This window comes from Emydura macquarii, unplaced genomic scaffold (assembly GCF_026122565.2).
Source record: "Emydura macquarii macquarii isolate MOO-44397 ecotype Brisbane River unplaced genomic scaffold, CSIRO-AGI_Emac_v2 contig_3603, whole genome shotgun sequence".
In the NCBI taxonomy this organism is placed as follows: Eukaryota; Metazoa; Chordata; order Testudines; family Chelidae; genus Emydura; species Emydura macquarii.
The window spans coordinates 5,060,232-5,077,849 of record NW_027133740.1 but is presented as its reverse complement, the minus strand read 5'-3'; the positions used below and the strand labels follow the sequence as shown (position 1 = coordinate 5,077,849).

The window sequence follows — 17,618 nt, the reverse complement described above, 5'->3', positions numbered from 1 at the left end:
GATTTTCAAAAGAGTTTTAGGCCTGATTTTTGTAGATTTCTGCTGCATCTGGGAATTTCCACTCTTGTGCTACTTCTCTTCCATAACACCTCCATAATATTCTACAAAAAGCAGCATTTCCCAATGCTTTTTTATTCAGATACTGTTCTGTCTCAATATATTCATTGAAAAAACATTTTCAATGGCCTCCAAGCATTGGCGTGGTATGAACAGAGTTGTCCTACTAATTTGGAGTCAAAATATCTATGCAGCAACTGGAACTCCATACCTGTAACACTGATATTTCCCCCCTTCCTTACAGTTCTGCCTCTGTTCTCCAGTTTCCCTTCTGAAGTCCTGGGATATCATATATTTTTTCCCATTGTTCTTCCTCAGTATATGGTAGTTTTCTTTCTCTGTGCTGTTTGCAGTATTATTTCTTGAGGTATAAATCTTAATAGCTTCACAATAGGTCTCTGCTTGGATGTGAGTTTCAGGCTGATGTACAATGTGCTCCTTCCATCTCCGTACTGAAATCAGTCAGTGGGCAGGTCAAATGCAATATTTCTTTTAGTGCTTTTTTTAAGAGATATTGCTGGGGTTCCATTTATCTTCTCTTTACAGAAAGCCTTTTTTTGTGTGTATGTTGCTTCATCTTCATCTGTTCTTGTCAGTGACAAGGATGGAGAGTTATTTTTTCCTTTCAAATCCTGTAGTATTGTTTTTCATATCAGCACTGTTGTCTTCCCCCTCTCTTTGTATTGTAGAATTAGAATGCTACTTTCAGCCTCTAACTTTCTGATATATTTTTGGAAGGTACGTTTCATTATATCAATGCCTTCTGATGCCTTTTTAAGTATTGTACAATATGATTCCATTCAGTCCACATTTTTCTCATCATCATCTCTGTTACCTATAGTCTTCAGTCCATCTTGGAGCATAGACCTGTAGCTTTCTTTGCAATGCCAAGTGATGAAGGAGATGTGTTTGGTTTTTTTTCTTCTCTCCAGGTTTTGTCAGTGTATTTTTGCCGAGCTCATGAATGGTGATGGGCTTGAAGGCATTGGAGATTTAAATTCTGTTTAATCATAGGATAGGTACAGCCCCGCAGCAGCAAAGCAAGTTTCCACATGCTACCTTGGTATTGTCTTGAGCTCCAGCCCAAGAGACTACCTCCTATAGATGAAAGGCATTTTCCAAAGCCCATTCAGTCATTGGCCTTACCTCCGCGATTGCCAAGAAAGGTGCCATTTGTAGTAATGAAATTTGTGATGTGGACTACTGTCCTCCTGGAACTGGACTGAGACCTCCATATCGCAGGGTTGGGGTGTTTGATCTGTAAGTTATTGGGGTTTTTCACTAGGTGTGGGATCAAAGCAAATTTTTCATGTCATGTCAAGCCATCACAAACTTCTCATAGAGGCTGTGAGTATTTAGCTCAGTTTGTATGTATTCATATGATTCATTGCTAAGAGCTTGCTCCAAATCTATTAGTCTGTGAAAATATTCCCTTTGACCTTATTGGGTTTTGGATCCGGCCCATGGTGTCTTAGCAGTTCACCGGCCTGCTCTTAAAAAAATTAAACATTTGCTTCCTGCTTTTAGAAATACAAGATGTTTTATTTTTAAAAAAATATTCTCCTGTGCCATAGGAGGAAAACACTGAACAGATTTCTTGTATGTAGTCATACATTGTAGTATCTGTATACGTTTTTGTACTAGAATTATTTTGTTAATAGAGGGGTTTTCGTGTGTTTTCAGTTTGTCCTTAAGAAACTGTGTTTTATTCAGCTACCTGTGCAGACCCAATCTAATGAAGTTATATGGTATTCCAAATGAAATGCTGAGTATTAAACGTGTTAGAAATTATTTAATCTCTTTTGATTTCTTTCAGCTAACGGGAGAGGTGACTCTGCAAATTGCCAGTGAACCGGTTCTGCCCTTTAATGCCCTGGACATTGCATTAGAAGTTCAGAACAGCCTTAAAGGTAATTTTGTTAGAGCAACACTAATCTCAGCTAACATAAAGAAAAGGTTCAACTACATTTCAATACTGAGACTCTCAATTTCAGTGCAAACGATATTTGCTGATTTTATTACTGTGTCTTTTTATGATGTTGACTGAAACATCATTTTAGTTTAATGGAAGATAAATTGTTTACATTTCTTCTGATCTTACTAATATAGTTTAATCAATAATTAGTATTAAAATCTCATAATTGCTGTCAAAGATAAACCACCTCCATGACTGAGCTGCAACATTTTATTTCCATTTAACACTGCATTCAATACAAGCAGGAAGGGGACTCAGTCATTTAGGCTCTGTAATTTTCACCATTTGACAAGTGGCCATCTTGCTTGTTTATTTATTACGCTAGTTCACATCAGCAGGAGATCACTCCAACTTGCCTCTGTTCTCACAGCCACTAGGAAGCAGGATAATTTACTGCTGAAAAATTTGTTTGCGTTGATTTATCAGTTATGTCCTGAGAGCTCTGTGTTTGAAAATGAATGACCTTGGGCCAGGTGTTTGGATCACAGGCTGGGGGAAGGGAAAAAGACAATTCCTGTTCAGGGAAAGTAAAGTTTCATCTTAGCACTTGCAGCACTGTGGCCCACCCATACAGGGGAGTTATCACCCATAGAAAGGCCAACATATCTCCAATTGAGGTGAGGAGAGGAGATGTTCCAGGAACTAGTGAATGCATCCAACAGAGGGCTGAGAAGGCAAAAAGTGTGGTGGGATGGTTTGCTGGAGCAAAGGATTGAACTGGAGCACCTGGCGTGGAAAGGGACATGTGTGAGAGACAAACAGTTGTGATGGAACACCTTTTATTACAAAGGTCAAGCAATACGCTCCAACCAGGCACTGTCCTGCATACCATAGTGGGGCCACCATTTCCATCAGTCTAACCGCAGGCCTTTCCCACAACCTCCTCAGGCATGGAAAATGAGAATTCTTTTCAGCACATTACCTACAGGAATTTGTGACCCCTGCCTGGTTTCGCAGTGCCTTAGTTTCATTGGTCATACGTTTGCACTATGTCCTTGGTTAATTTTTTGTTAAACAAAAAGTAATGTGTTACCTGGGTTTTTTGTTAGCCCAATAGCTTTATTTTGGAACAATTCAGCTGGAAATTTTCACTGAGGAACAGCTGTCCCTATCCTTTACATAAAATCCCCCCATAGCATCAATTCCTAATAAGTAGACTCAAATACATTTCAGACATTTCCTTGGTTACCCACAGCTACCCCTTCACCTCAAAGTAAGAGCACAATGCATCACTGACTTTGTTTCTCTTGGCCCTCGGACATTTTTTGGAGGCACCCTCTCTGACTGTCCATATTTTTCAAAAAGTCTTGACACCTCCAGCTCCCCTTCTGCATCATCTAGGTTGTCTCCCTTGGTGCTCTTAAATGTACAAAAATATAGCAAGCAGTTATGAGGCACGTAATGGTAAGAGACATCTATCTTTGCCATGAGGCACCACCACCTTTCCTTAAGTCTTCCAAAAACACAATCTGCTGATATTATGCAGTTACTCAGAGTGACAGCTCTGGTATAGGTAAGGTTAAAACCAGTTTTATGTTTAAAAACTGACTGTTCTAAGTGCTGTAAAATCCACAGGGGTCACAGAAGAAGTGGGGAGGGTGAGGAGTGCATACGTCAGCCCTGAGTTCTCCCTTTCCATATGTGCTGGCATCTGAGGGAGTTCTACCCCCTGCAGTCCCTCTACCTGCCCATTGTGTGTTTTGGGATGTAAGCATGACCATTATCCCCATTCCATTTTAACAAATGGTACAGGAAGGAGAAGGGGCATTGAGAACTCACATAGCAACCATGTGGCTTAGTGGAAAGGTCACTGAACTGGTACTATACCTGCCACTGACCTACTGGGTGACATTGTGCAAGTCACTTCACCTCTGTGCCTCAGTTTTCCATCTGTGAAATGGGGATGATGTAAAGTTCTTTGAGATCTACTGATGAAAAGGACTATTTGATTATTTTGATTGTTACCTAGCCATAGTAGCATATCATCTGACAATTACAACTGCCTAAATCACCATTAACTTCTACCAACAAATGTTTCTCTTTCTGCTTAAAAAAAGCTAGGAAATTAAATGACAAAAAACTTTGTTAATGCCAACTTAATGTAGCCTGGTGATAGCTTATGCCATTCCAGAATGCTGGATTCAGCAAAACGCTAACCTGTGAAAACCAGGAAATACACAGTTAAGGTGAACGCCCACTCAGCCTTTACTCTGTCCTCTTTCACTTCTGCCCCGATATGCCCATAACACATATACTCACTCTCTGCCTTTTCAGTGTAATGGATAGGTGCTTCCTGTGCTTGCCTGACACTCAAACACTGAGCTTACTCCCTTGACAGAATTCCATATTTGTAAAATGTAACAGCCACTTCAAATCTTTTTACAAGTCCTTCACAGTTGGACACAGGAGACCACCTGAACCTATACTTTTCCCCTATCCATCACTAAACCCACAGACTGCTTTCATATTTCATCTCACTACTGACAATACCTAGGCATGAAGACCGCAGTGCTATTGATACAACCTCCACAATTATGTATTGAAATCATACAGACTGGAAAAGGTACATATGCCCTGCTTTCCTTTGATAACGCACATGGGGGAACTCCCATCTATATCACAGTCACAGCTCTTCCAAGCTCTTCCAATTTATTCCTCCATCATTCAATACAGCTACAGCTAACACAGTGAATGGAGCTGGAGTACATGCAGATAATTCCCTACGGCTGTTGCCAGCTCCAGAGGGGCTGAGTTATAGTTGCATGAGTGTTCATCTTAACTCTGTATTTCCTGGGTTTCAGAAGCTGGAGTTTTGCTGAACTCAACATACTGGAACATCACAAGATACCACTGGGCAACCTCAGTGCTGCATTAATGATATTTTTTTACCACTGAATAGTTCAACCATTACTTTATCCAAGTCTCCAGTGAAAGGCCTCAAGTAAGAGAAGCAGAGGTAGGCTGGGTCACCCAGAACGACAGGAGGAAACGTAGCTCCATCAATGTCCATACTAGTCTGGGGACCAAAAATTCCCTGTCTTATTCCAGTAACTGGGCCTGAGTTTCTAAAGCTCATGGCATCAGTGACCTTTCCTGATCACCCCACATTAATACTGGTGAACTTTCCACTATGATCAACCAGGCTTGCAGCACCATGGAGAAATATCCCTTCCTGTTAAAATTCTTTAACCTTGGGTATGCAGGCCCGGAGAGGCAGGGGGAGCAAAGAATAGGCACGTGTTTTCCATCCATAACCCCTATTCAGTTTGGGAATGTCATCCGTGCGAAGCTTTTAATAACCTCCTGTGCTCTGCCAGCTTTTTGACATCGCACAGCAGCACCCTCCTCTTAGCCCTGCAAACCTCTGTGACAATTCCAATAGCTGATCTACCAACACCAAACTGGTTATTTACTCACTGGTAGCCATCAGGCGTGGCAAGCTTCTCGATGGCAATGGCCACATACTTCTTCACACTGAAGGGACCCTCAGGTTGGTGGTCTGCCACTGCAGCTCCACGCTGAGCATGACACAGATCTCTAGGAAAGTGGGCTTTGCCAACCTGGCGTTCTATTCCACTGCTAGTCATCCTAGCTCTGCACTGATATTTTATCTCTATGGTCAGCACTTGTTGACTGAGCCCAGAAGTGCTGACCCACTGAGTAAAGCTGCTCCAGATAAACACCCTGCAGAAATAATTTCATCCTCAACCTCTTTATTCTGTATCCTGGCTGTGGAATCCAAAGCCTTACAAAACCGCAGAGCCAAACCCATCCAACTGCATGATTGCCAATGCATGTGCCTTGTGCTGTTCAAAGTGCATCCTCCATCCTGCCTGACAGCAGTTTTAAAATGGCACTGGCAAAATGAATGAATTCCAGGCAAGGAATCAGGAGAGTTTGTTAGTATGATTCCACCAGTCCCAGAATTCCTGTAAATTTCCGTAGGTGTCCCACAATGCACTGCAAGAAAAATTCAAGAGCACATAGCTGAGTGGCAGAACATTGCACCATGGGAAATCTGCCAGAGTCCTGCACAGTTAATTCTAACAAGTGCAGAGTTGTATGGATACAATGATTCACAAGTGAAGTACCTTTAACTCGGCATCACAAAGTGGTGTGCACTCATTTCATTTGCTTCATTTGTTAAGCTGCTTCACTTAGACAACAAACTAGTCCAATGTAGCATCCCCATATAGGTGAGCCCTTAGTGCTGACAATAATTTTGTAGCGAGAAAGCACAGTACTGAATACAACCATGACAAGGAAGAAAATAGGCAATTGATTTAATTTATTATTTAACAGTCCTGCTTACGATTCCAAATGGATAATGCACAATATCTTCTAAACATGAAGATAGTAATGTACCCTAACTGGTCCTGCAGACTCCAGCCAATCTCAGAACAAATCCCACAAACATCCATGTCCAGAGGTCTTTTCTAATTGGTTGATTTGGTTGTGACCAGTCATGCGCCTCCAAGTGGTCCTAGGTAAATGTGTTACTGCCAGAGGGCAGAAATGTCATTTTTAAATACTTAAACCTCCACCAGTACCTTTTTATAAGAACAATTGGTTACGAGAGAAACATTATTGCACTCACTCCAGCTGTCTAGAATAAATATCTATCCATTGTAGCCTATCTTTGAATAAAATCTACATACAGCATCTGTAATGAAACTCAGCTGTATAATTCAGTGATCAACAGAAGGCAGGCTCCCAAGTCTCTTTCTGGTACCTGCATCTTTATTTATTTAACAACTTTAAATAACTAGCTAGATGATTCATCATGATTCATACTGGAGTGTGCAGCGCAAAGAATAGAAAATGTGGAATAATAAAGTGCTCTTGTTTTCCCTTAAGTGAAATAACACTTGTGATTTTTTTTTCTTTTCTCTAGCGTGGTGTCACAAGATGTTTAAGATGATATTAGTTAACACATCCTTTTCTTCCAAATCATCTGCCCTTTCAGTTTCAGCCTCTGTGTTTATGCATAACATAAATCACACTTTGCCCTGTCGGTGAAGCTCAGCGTCTTATGATAACATGACTTCTCATGCCCCTATAACAATATCCTTAGTTCCCTATGAAATTATTATCTATAAATACTTAAGGTTTTATGAGTGACTATTAAAGACGTTGTATAAAACGAGTGCATGTTTAATGTGTGATGCAAACAGTACATATAGCTCCTCATTTTGTAGGAAATGTAGTGGGTTTGAGGGCAAAATACATTGTTTTAAAACAAATCCAATATAAGCATTCACTTGCTTTTTATGTTAAAAAGGGTGGTCGACGTCGCTTGTTTCCAAATATAGAGCGATGTACTATTTATTCCTCCCAAGCTTACACTCAGTGTTGGAGTGGCTTGGTTGACATGCACAATCATTTGTATTATATTAAGAATGACAATTCTAAATATTGCATGCTACTTGGTAAATAAACACTGCTGATTAAACTAAAAAGATGTTTCTAACGTAGTGAATTGTAACTTTCATACTGACGAGTGCAAGGGTCATGCATGCATAGTCTTTCTATGTAAGGATGTCCTTACCTAGACATGATGCTTGTATTGGATTGTTTGATAACTTCCATTATCCATATATAATCCTTGCACTTTTGCTCATATGCATCAGGGATTCTTATCATTACTCTTCCCCTTGTGTTTTCAATGCTCCTCCTGGGTGCTCCAAAAGGAGGCATGAAGGTGGAGGGGCCATGGCTACCAGTGCTGGCCGAGGATGGAGAAGCGGACATGGTACAGCATCTCCGTTACACTGCTTGAAGCTCAAGAAGGGATTTTTGCCAGAATTCCCCCTAAAGTGGCTTTCAATGCCGTAATCTAGGCTTTAGCATAGGCACCCTCTGCAGAGAGCTAAATATTTCAAGATTAAAAGGAACAAATTCTAACCATAAATTTGCCTTGTCTTTCATTTTGTTGCTCCCAGTAGATATTTTAAAACTGTCAGGTGGATTTTGTGGGATATAATTTTGTACTTTCACACTATACCTGAACCATAATGAGATTATTGGATTGCTTCAGTCATACATTTATCCCCACTAAAAATGGAATTAGTTTGTTGATATCTGGAGAGATTTGTGCACCCCAAAAAAAAAAACCAAAAAAACTTCATGTTCAAATGTAAGGGAAAATAACAAGATATTTTACTGGATTTGTGAAAATAGAGGAATAACACAGTGATTCTGCTAAACTGTTTCAAGAAACCACTAAAAACCACATGCACCAAATTGTCTCACATCTTTTGCATTCAAAACAGCAGGAGATAGTGTCATGTAAAACTAGGTCAAAGCATAAATTTCTTTCCCTTTTCATTATCACACCAATAAGTTCTAGTTGGCTGCTGATTGCTTATTAGCAGAAAGAGAAGAGTTCTGAGTAAAGTAAAAGATTTGATGAAGGAAAATAGTAGCATAAAGATTAAACTTCTGTTACTTTATAGATGTTGTGATTAGATTATTGCTTTTCTTCCATTAAACGTCAGTTTTCTGAAAAGACTGCACTATCATTTGAATCTTTAGGATGGTTAATACAGTCTAACTTACTTTGAGACATAAGAAGGGTGCCTGTATGGAAAACTTTCAAATCAGAGCCAAAATCTAATACCTAAGCTAAAATCTGTGCTGTTGGGACCCAACACTAATACAAAATGAGCTTGAGTAGATGAGAACATTAATTTTTCACAAAACATTTTTCCAACTTTTCTGCTTTTTGATTGAATTTTATACCTTCAAATAATATTTTCCTGAGTTGTCAACCGACTGTAATCAGTCACTGAACTTGAGAGTGCTAAGCCATAACTATGTCAGTACTGACTACAGGATCACTGCCTATCATTCATCCTTGTTAGGGAGCAGAAAACAGGTTAAAAACACTTAGAAGCAGCCCAACCTCTCCTTTCCCTAACCTCCAAAGAAACCTTATCCCAAACCAAATCTGACCCTAGCCCCCAATCTCACTCCTCCTCAAAGTGATTTCTGCTTGTGCTGCAGTTCAACTTGATACTTCAGCAAATGTGGCAATCTCTGCTATGCCACTTGCTGTCTTCCTCAGGATGATGCATTTTGAATCACTCCAGAGTGCACTGGATTTGAAGGCAGCAGCCAGAAGAGTGTGAGCTCTGTAAGTTCCTCTCTCCTTTAACGAAATATAACCAATAGCAAGTACTCTGCTCAGGGCATGGAGATAGTGGGAAGTTCAGGGGATTCTGCTGGATCCTTCAGCCTCACACACAACAGTATTTCTATCATGGTTACCCACCCTTCCCACCTAAGTCCACCCATCCATGTTACCCAAATAGGTTTTGGTGGCGTTAATGCATCAGTTCTGATATCTGTTTATATTTATTAATCAAGCAGCCTTGGTACGTTTAACTTGTAATCTTGCAGATATCTATTCTTCTCTTGGTGTTAATTATACATATCCATGAGATTAAAATCTTAAATCCAGAAATATTTGAAGATTGTACTTTCAACTACTGATGGGTAAACGTCTAGATCCCTGGAACTTCTGTTTGGATCAAATCAGAATTTAAAAGTTTTGAGGTTTATCTGAATCTCTGGTTTTGTTTCCCATCATTAATAGATCAGGTAGATCTTGCTCTTATTGGAACAGTTTTGAATCCTAGAGGCATTTGTTTCTGAAGTTGCTGTTGGCTTTGACCTCAGAGTAGGTGTCCATTCGCTTCTCTATTTGCATGTATCGATTCTGTGAACCTTACTGTGCATGCACTGAGAGGAGAGCATACTCTTCACCAGCACTGCAGGTGGGAATACACTGCACAAGCCAGAAGACTCCAATTCATGCATCTCATTTTTTTAACTTCTCTGTAAATCGGGAACATCTCGACCGAATCCATGTTGTGCAATTGCATAATAAGCTTTCATTTGTTCAGTTTTTCCATGGGTTGTAAACATCAGGTCAGGTTTACTCTCATTGTGTTATTAATACTGAGCTAATTGGAGTTAACATTTAAATGTCCATTAAAGTGTTAACAGAGTCTGCATTTACTTACAGTTTATCTGGTACAGTTTTAACTTATAGGAATAATTTTAAACCCCTTCTACAAATGCCATTAACCTTTTAAGAAGTCTCTGCATCCTTAGTATTCTAAGATGACAGATGGAATTCAGGTAAACTCTTGCTCTCACATAAGTGATTTGACATGCCTCTTTTTATGGGTGAGGAAAGGCTACAGGAGCAGGAGCTGGTGCTTATATACTGTAATAATAGTCTACTGTACCTGAAAACCTAACCCACACCTGTGTCATGAGAAGCAGCATCTAAAAGAATTGGTGGATCAGTACTGTCTCAGAAAGAAGAGTTCCAGCTACTGATATTTAACCATCATTTCCTGCAGAACTAAGTTTTCATTGGAGGTTCCTATCCAAGTATTATTCGGGTCTGACCCTTCTTAGATTGTAAGATCGTAAGAGATCACAGCACAAGTTGATACTACTGCAAAACTTACTGTACATGTGAAATAGATTATAGGCTCTATCGATCCATGGTTTAACTCCACCAGGAATGCCTTTGTTTCAGCCTAAGACAACAGTGTCACCATTTTAAAAAGGTATTGGTTATTTTATTGACAGCAGCAGTAAGTTATTGCCGTTTGAATCGTTTACAGATTCTTTCTGTTATCGTTACTAGGTGATCAACTAGATACTCATCAGTTGCTGGCAATGGCTTCAAGACTGAGGGACAGTGCAGAATTGTTCCAGTCAGATGAGATGCGTCCAGCTAATGACCCCAAGGAGAGAGCTCCTATCCGAGTCAGAATGCTTAATGATGTTCTTCAAGGCCTGGAGAAAAACTTCTTAGTTCAACAAGCTCCTCCAGGGTTTTACAGGTAGGCTGTTCAGTATGTTTTCCATTCATTTATACCAACTAAAATGATAATCTCACATTGCTTAGCTTTCAAAACTGTCATGCCTCTTTTACAAATCTCAGTGAGAATCCAAGATAAAAGCTAAATTTTAAAAAAATCATCCTTTCAGCAAAAGATTTAAATTCAGTACAGGAGGTGATTAGAGAGCATCTTTGTAACATTTCTGTCATGACATCACTGCTAACAAGATGTTCTGTGCTCTAGCAACTCAAGCAGCATGACAGATATTTATGTTAGATGGTACAGTAAGCTTTCAAAAGAAAAAATATTTTGAAATCTAATGGTATTTGACATGCTCCCCAATGTTTTATTAAAAACTTTACAAAAAAATGTTAAATGACATTGAGTTACAGAAGATCCAGCATAGTGTTATATAAAATCTGCACTTGTGTGTTAATTTCTCTTTCCCTGTCTAGGAACTTTAAATAGGACAAAGGTAGCACCTTGGTCTGAATGGTAGGGCTTTTAGTCTGCCATCTTCCATAACTTTCCCCTCTAGAAACCAAGGCTTTTGGGGCATTTAGTTCATCCCCCTCCCCTTACTTAAATTGTTCCCTATTGACTATTCAAGGGCTTTGTCCAGAGTAGTTTTAAATGTCTCAAGCAGTCCACCTTTCATCTTCTGAAGAGACTTCCTCATTTCAGAGTTTACTTGGTAGTTGGAGAATTTTATGCTCCTTGTTATCTTTTAAAAAAAAAAAAGTTTGGTTAAAGGCAACTATTTGACTGTTCCAATCATACTGTTTTAAATATTTCTAAGCAATTTTCCAGGCCCAAATGTTTAGGATTTAAATCCTGCTCAGTAGTGGACATGTTGTTTTACGGTCTTCTCAAAATGAAATAGATGGGAAATGTTTTCTTTTGCTATCTTCCTCTGTTTAATTGCTCCAAGGTGAGCATTGGTTTGAGTCCTCAAGGAACGATTTGGAAAAGAGGGGAAAGTTTGGTGCTTAAGAAGAGGGAAATTATTCCAAGCATTTTGGATGGTATGAGACAGATGTAACCATATAAGAAAAGTAAGTTGAGGGGGTGGAAGCCTAGCATGCACATGAATCAGTCATATAGCTATAATGAAGGGGATATTAATAGAAGTGTAAAATTTGCGGTGTGACCAATCAATATCATCATCATGCTTTGTTTTGTGGCAATACTTCTGATGTGGCTTCCTTCTTCCACACTTTTTCAATGTGTTGCTTCGCCCTGAAGTATTCTGTCTAACATATACAGTAGAGTACTACAGAAGTAGGTGATTCTCACCTTCTGTAATACTATTTATACACACCCTTGAAAAAGTAACTTTAACCTATGCCCCCTTCTGCCTATCACTCATTTACTGCACTATGAGAATGGACGATACGTAGTTTGGATCTGATTGTATGACCCTTACTCACATTGGTGATCAAATAATCATATAAGAGAGGGGAGGGAAGGACCCCGGTTAACTCTCAGATCCCCAAGTGAGTGTGGTGGATGGGGAAAAACGTAACTTGGAAATTAAGCAAATGTGATCCAGTGCCCACAATGCTATTTTACTAAAACTCTTGTCAGAGTAGAAACCATTTTAAAGGGGGGTGCCTTACACAACAGACCTGATTCTCATGCACACTAAGTAAATGATAAATTGCATTTATGCACCCTTTAAAGTCCCCTTACATTGCCTGGGCAATGTAAAGGAGATTTCTGCCTAAACTGCAGCTGGAGGTGTAACTTCCAGCCTGGCTAGACATACACATACTAGTTTTGATTGAGTTAATGAGCTAAAAATAGCAGTGTAGCTGCAGTGGTGCATGATAGCTACCCATGTACAATCCCATCTGATAATCTACGTATACACTTGGGCAGCCAGCCTGCACCACTGTGGCTGCACTGCTATCTGTAGCATACTAGCACTATCAAAGCAAACGTGTAAGTATACCTGAGTTGGAAATTGATCCTCCAGCTATAGCCATACCTTTAGTGTAAATGAGACTCAGGCCCTATAACTAGAAATCTGATTTCCTCTTTTGTTTGTTTGTTCTTAAAAACAGCCAGATGTACCATAACTTCCTTTTGGGAGGGAAAAGCTAACCTACAACGGAACTTTATTTGCAGTGTTTTTAACAATTTCTGGGGGAAAATTCCTTGTTTAAATAATTAAGCACAGGTGTAATTATGTATAAATGGCGTGCAAAATTTCAGTCTTAAAACTGAAACTATAGTTCGGTTATACAATAGGAACACTAAAAAGTATTTGAAACAAGTGACCTTTATTTTATTGGTCTCATAACTTTAAAACTTACCAGATGGATTTCTTTTTGTAATTTGATAAAGAAAACAACAAAAATCAATCCCACAGCTGAGACCTTGTGTGCTGTGTTTCATCCCAGTGTGAAGATTGATGGGCGAGTTATAAACCTCTGAAATAGTGGTTTATAATGGAAATGCTGGCAGACCTTTAACTATAGCAGCACAAGCAGTGCCACAATAAATACTGTACTTCATCTGTAAACAGAAATTTAGGATGCAGTTTGCAGCCTTGACCTTCAGGCTCCAACTGTGTTTAGATCATTAAGAGTCCATAAATACTGTAATTTACAGTCTTTTGAAGGAAGAATGTGTGCGCACAATAAAGCACGTATTCTTCATGAAAACATTATTTCTTCCTGTATATTCATTTGGGCTCATATTCTCAAGCTCAATCAAAGTACTTGACAAAACTCACTGAAGTTCCGGTATCACTTCTCGGTGACTATTGACAGGCTAGTGTTTATCCTTAATACTCAGGTCTTTGAATCTATACTATATTTTTCTGTTCTAGAACATAAGCTGAAAAGGAAGGATTTTTGTGTGTAAGTAAGGCACTTGACTGGGACTCAAAAAAAGTAGGATGTGCTCTGCCACAGGCTTCCTAGGCAAACTTGGGCAAGTCACTTAACCTCCTTGTGTCTCAGTGTCCCATCTGTAAAATTGGGATAATAATTCTTCCTTTGTCTGTCTTGTCTACATAGATTGTAAGATGTCTGGCACGGCAAGTGTTTCCTACTATGTGTCTGTATGTGTTTACAACAATAGGGCCCTCATGTCTGTTGGACCTATTGTAATGCAATTAAATAATTATTAATAATGAGTGACCATATAACTCAAGTAAACTGACGGAATTCAAGTTCCTTAGACTTTTGATAATTTTCATACATAGTTATGTCTTTATAATGAACTTAATGTGATGAACAAAACCTTAAAGGCTGTTCAGTCTAGTTTAGGAAAGCACCATCATTTAAATAATTATCCACATTATCTGGCAATATTGAACTGAAAAAATCTCACAATAACAAGATTTCGTGGCCCAGCTGGAAATATGCAAGAGCAGCTTCCATCGGGATATTTTAGGGCTTTCTACCTCTAGTCTTAGCCAAAAACCTAGGCAGAAATGAAAATTAGTGGGAAGAGGAAATTTTTTCTGCCTCACAAAAGGTTATTTTCAAGTTTGATTTGAGTTTTGGATGAAAATTCTTTTTTTTTTTTTTAATATGAATCAATTCTCTGATTCGTAATCTTAAACCTTGCTATACTTGATATTTTCCCTTCCTCTTCCACTGTAATATTATCTACAAGAAGGGCACGGTTTGATAGTGACTGGATATTTTCCATCCATCTTCCTGTGTGCTTCTCATTCTGAATCTGCCCTTATATTGTAAATTGATTATTATGTAAATTTTTTTTTATTCTCTTGAAGGCATGATCCGTAGATGTTTCCTTCTTTCTTTCAGCTAGCTATTTACTTTCTTTTAGTTTATTTTTATCATTTATTGTGCGGTTCTGCCTTCTTAATTTTCTTATTTTAAATAGGGTCATTATTTTATTATAAATAATAATAATAAATTGAATTGTGGTAGTAGCATGGAGTCCGAGACATGAACCAGAGCCCCATTGTGCTGTGCACCGTACAAAGGCATGTTAAAAAGACTATCCCTGCCCCAAAGTTTACAGTCTAAGGGTATGTCTACGCTACCGGCTCTGCAGCAATCGATGCAGCGGGATTGATTGAACGGGTCATGGAGACCAGCTCAATCGATCCCAGGTGGGCTCTCCAGTCGACACCTGTAATCCACCTCCCTGAAAGGAGTAAGGCTGTGTCAACAGGAGGGCGTCTCCCGTCAACACAGTGCCGTGAAGACACCGTAGTAAGGTAACATAAGTACATCAATGGGAGGTACGCAAACTGTTATGTATCTCCCATCAACCGCCGGCAGCAGTGTAGACCAGACTTAAGTATAAGATAAGAGACAACAGGTGGATGGAAGCAAGGGGAGCACAAGGAAACGATGAAAGAGTACTGGTCAGCATGTTAGGCAGTGGTCATTGCACACCTTTTGTCTCACTGTTAAGTGTTTAGACATCATGACAAATGAGAATTTTAAGCAGGGATTGGAAGGAGAACAATGAGGCGGCTTTGCAGATGTTCATAAATTTGACAAGGTCTTTGTATTTTCTCAGTATCAGGGAGTCACTTGCAACCTTACTTAATCTGTCCTTTTTCCTGTCCGACTCTGCAATTTGAAAACATTCCATTCATGTGCCTTTTTGATCTATTATCCCATGTGTGCCTGATAAACCTTACTTCCCCAACTAATGGGTTTTGAGCCCATTCCGTCAGATCAGGAGTCAGGATCAAGAGATGGCATTTGAAAGACAGATTGGGGACAGGGACTTGTTAGCAGAAATCCAAAGTGATTCTGTGCTGAGAGGAGACTGGCAGGGGGCATAAAATGGAAGGGACATAAGGTTGTTGGCCTGCTAAGGTGAGAGGGTAGTGGAGGGATCGAGTCAGAGATGGGAGGGAAAGGGACCCCTCCCAGAATAGGAAAGGAGCAGAGTCAGGACTCTTAGCTCTTGTCCACTTAGGACTTGCACACTAAACCCAACAATGGAAATGAGACCAAAGCATACATCCCACAGGAGAGTAAGCTGTTATGTGCCACAGGCAGAGAATAGGAGGGAATGAGGTGCCCGAGGCCCTCACAATGGCAGGGAAATGATTAAGTGAGCTATACCCAGATAATCCTGAAAAGTGATTCCACATCCAGATGCTGCAGAAGAAGGCGGAAAAAAAACCCTGGTCACTGCCAATCTGACTTGAGGGAAAATTCCTTCCTGATTCCACATTTGATGATTAGTTAGCCCTGAAAACGAGATCTACTCTAATGATACAGAATTCAGTGCTTTCACCACTGTTTTTAAAGACCACAGCTTCCATTCTGTCCCTAACCCTGACTCCAACGTGCTAGGAAATGGTGTCAGAGGCTCTGGCTATTATTGTTGTAATTCACAGGGTAGGACCTCTAGAGATCTGAGTTCCAGGAGCTGGCAGATTCAAAGCAGAGGTTAAATAGTGTTGCAGCTTTTCTATTTTTCTGCCTCTTTCAACTTGACTATACCATATTACAGTTGACCTAACCTAATAAACAAGTGCAAAGACAAAAAATAGTCCCTTTACCTACAGACATACATATTTAAAGCCCATTGAGGTAAATCTTTCCACTACTTTTAGAGGATTTTGGATGGGGGCCTAGATCATCAAGTTGACAGCAAATAGGTGACGTCTGTAGACATGAGTTTATCACTGCTATGAATAGAATTATCATCCATGTCTGTCTGTCGTGGTCAGTATCAGCAGTAATAAAAACTGCTGATGCTGAAAAATGAAAACATCTTAGCTGATACCTTACAGTGATACTCATTAACCAAGTCTCCACCTGGGGGAATAAAATCTCCTTTGCTTCCTGCAACAAGATGACAACATTAATTTCTGTAAATGAACATTGATTTGTTAGATAATCTGACAAATGCATCTATGCTGACTGTTGTATGTGCATCTACTGTATCTCATCTTCATCATCTTCTCTCACAAATGTCTCTGTGCCTTCTGCCATGAGGCCTCTTCTCCTTGAAACTCCTTTCTGCTATCATTTCCTGGAAATCTCACCTGAAAACCCATTTCTGCAGCATCACCGACAACAACTGAATGTGCTCATGCTTTAAAAAACGTTGAACCACCAAGACATTTCTATTCCTAGACTAAGAAAGCTCATGCCTCCTGTTTCCAATATATTCTCTTCTCTTCTGGTTCTTATTCTCTGCTCATCACCATGGCCTGTGGGTGCCCATGAACTGTCATTTGTCTGTCAAATACATGTATTAAATTGTAAGATTTTCAGGCGGGGACCTGATTTTTGTGTGTTTTCTTTCAAGTGTCTAACATGCTTGTGGGCACTATAAAATAAGTAACAATGTACAGTATTGGCTTGACACACATCATCTTCACAACTCAACCACATCTGGATATTACTTGCTCTTAACAGAGATACTCCCGCTCTTTCACAGCAGACTCTCCTGAAATTTCCTTTGGTGTTCCCACCACACTTTTCTTAGCCGAAGGAGACACTAAAAATATAACCAGTATCTTCAATCTTAAAAAAGCAGAGATCAAATAATACATACAAGGTATCAGACTATCACTTCTGCTTCAGTTAGCTATTTTTTATTCTTCCCATTAGACTGCCACTGTAAGCACAGGAATCTCCTCACTAATACATGCTTGTTGTGATGATAGAAAAGTTCTTCCCTAACTCAGCTTTGTATAAAACCCATTTCTGAGTTTCACCTATACACCTTACCAATTTTACCCTGATCACAGACGCTATATC

General features: G+C 39.5%; 1 protein-coding gene across 4 annotated transcripts in view; it reads left to right on the top strand.

Annotated features, from left to right (window-relative positions):
* NAALADL2 (N-acetylated alpha-linked acidic dipeptidase like 2) overlaps positions 1 to 17,618 on the top strand; it is a 691,918-nt gene that overhangs the window by 654,890 nt on the left and 19,410 nt on the right. For all 4 annotated transcript variants that reach the window (XM_067536536.1, XM_067536537.1, XM_067536538.1 and 1 more), the window contains 2 exons: positions 1,874 to 1,967; positions 10,698 to 10,896. In XM_067536536.1, coding sequence (XP_067392637.1) covers positions 1,874 to 1,967; positions 10,698 to 10,896 — 293 coding nt within the window. The remainder of the gene's footprint in view (positions 1 to 1,873; positions 1,968 to 10,697; positions 10,897 to 17,618) is intronic.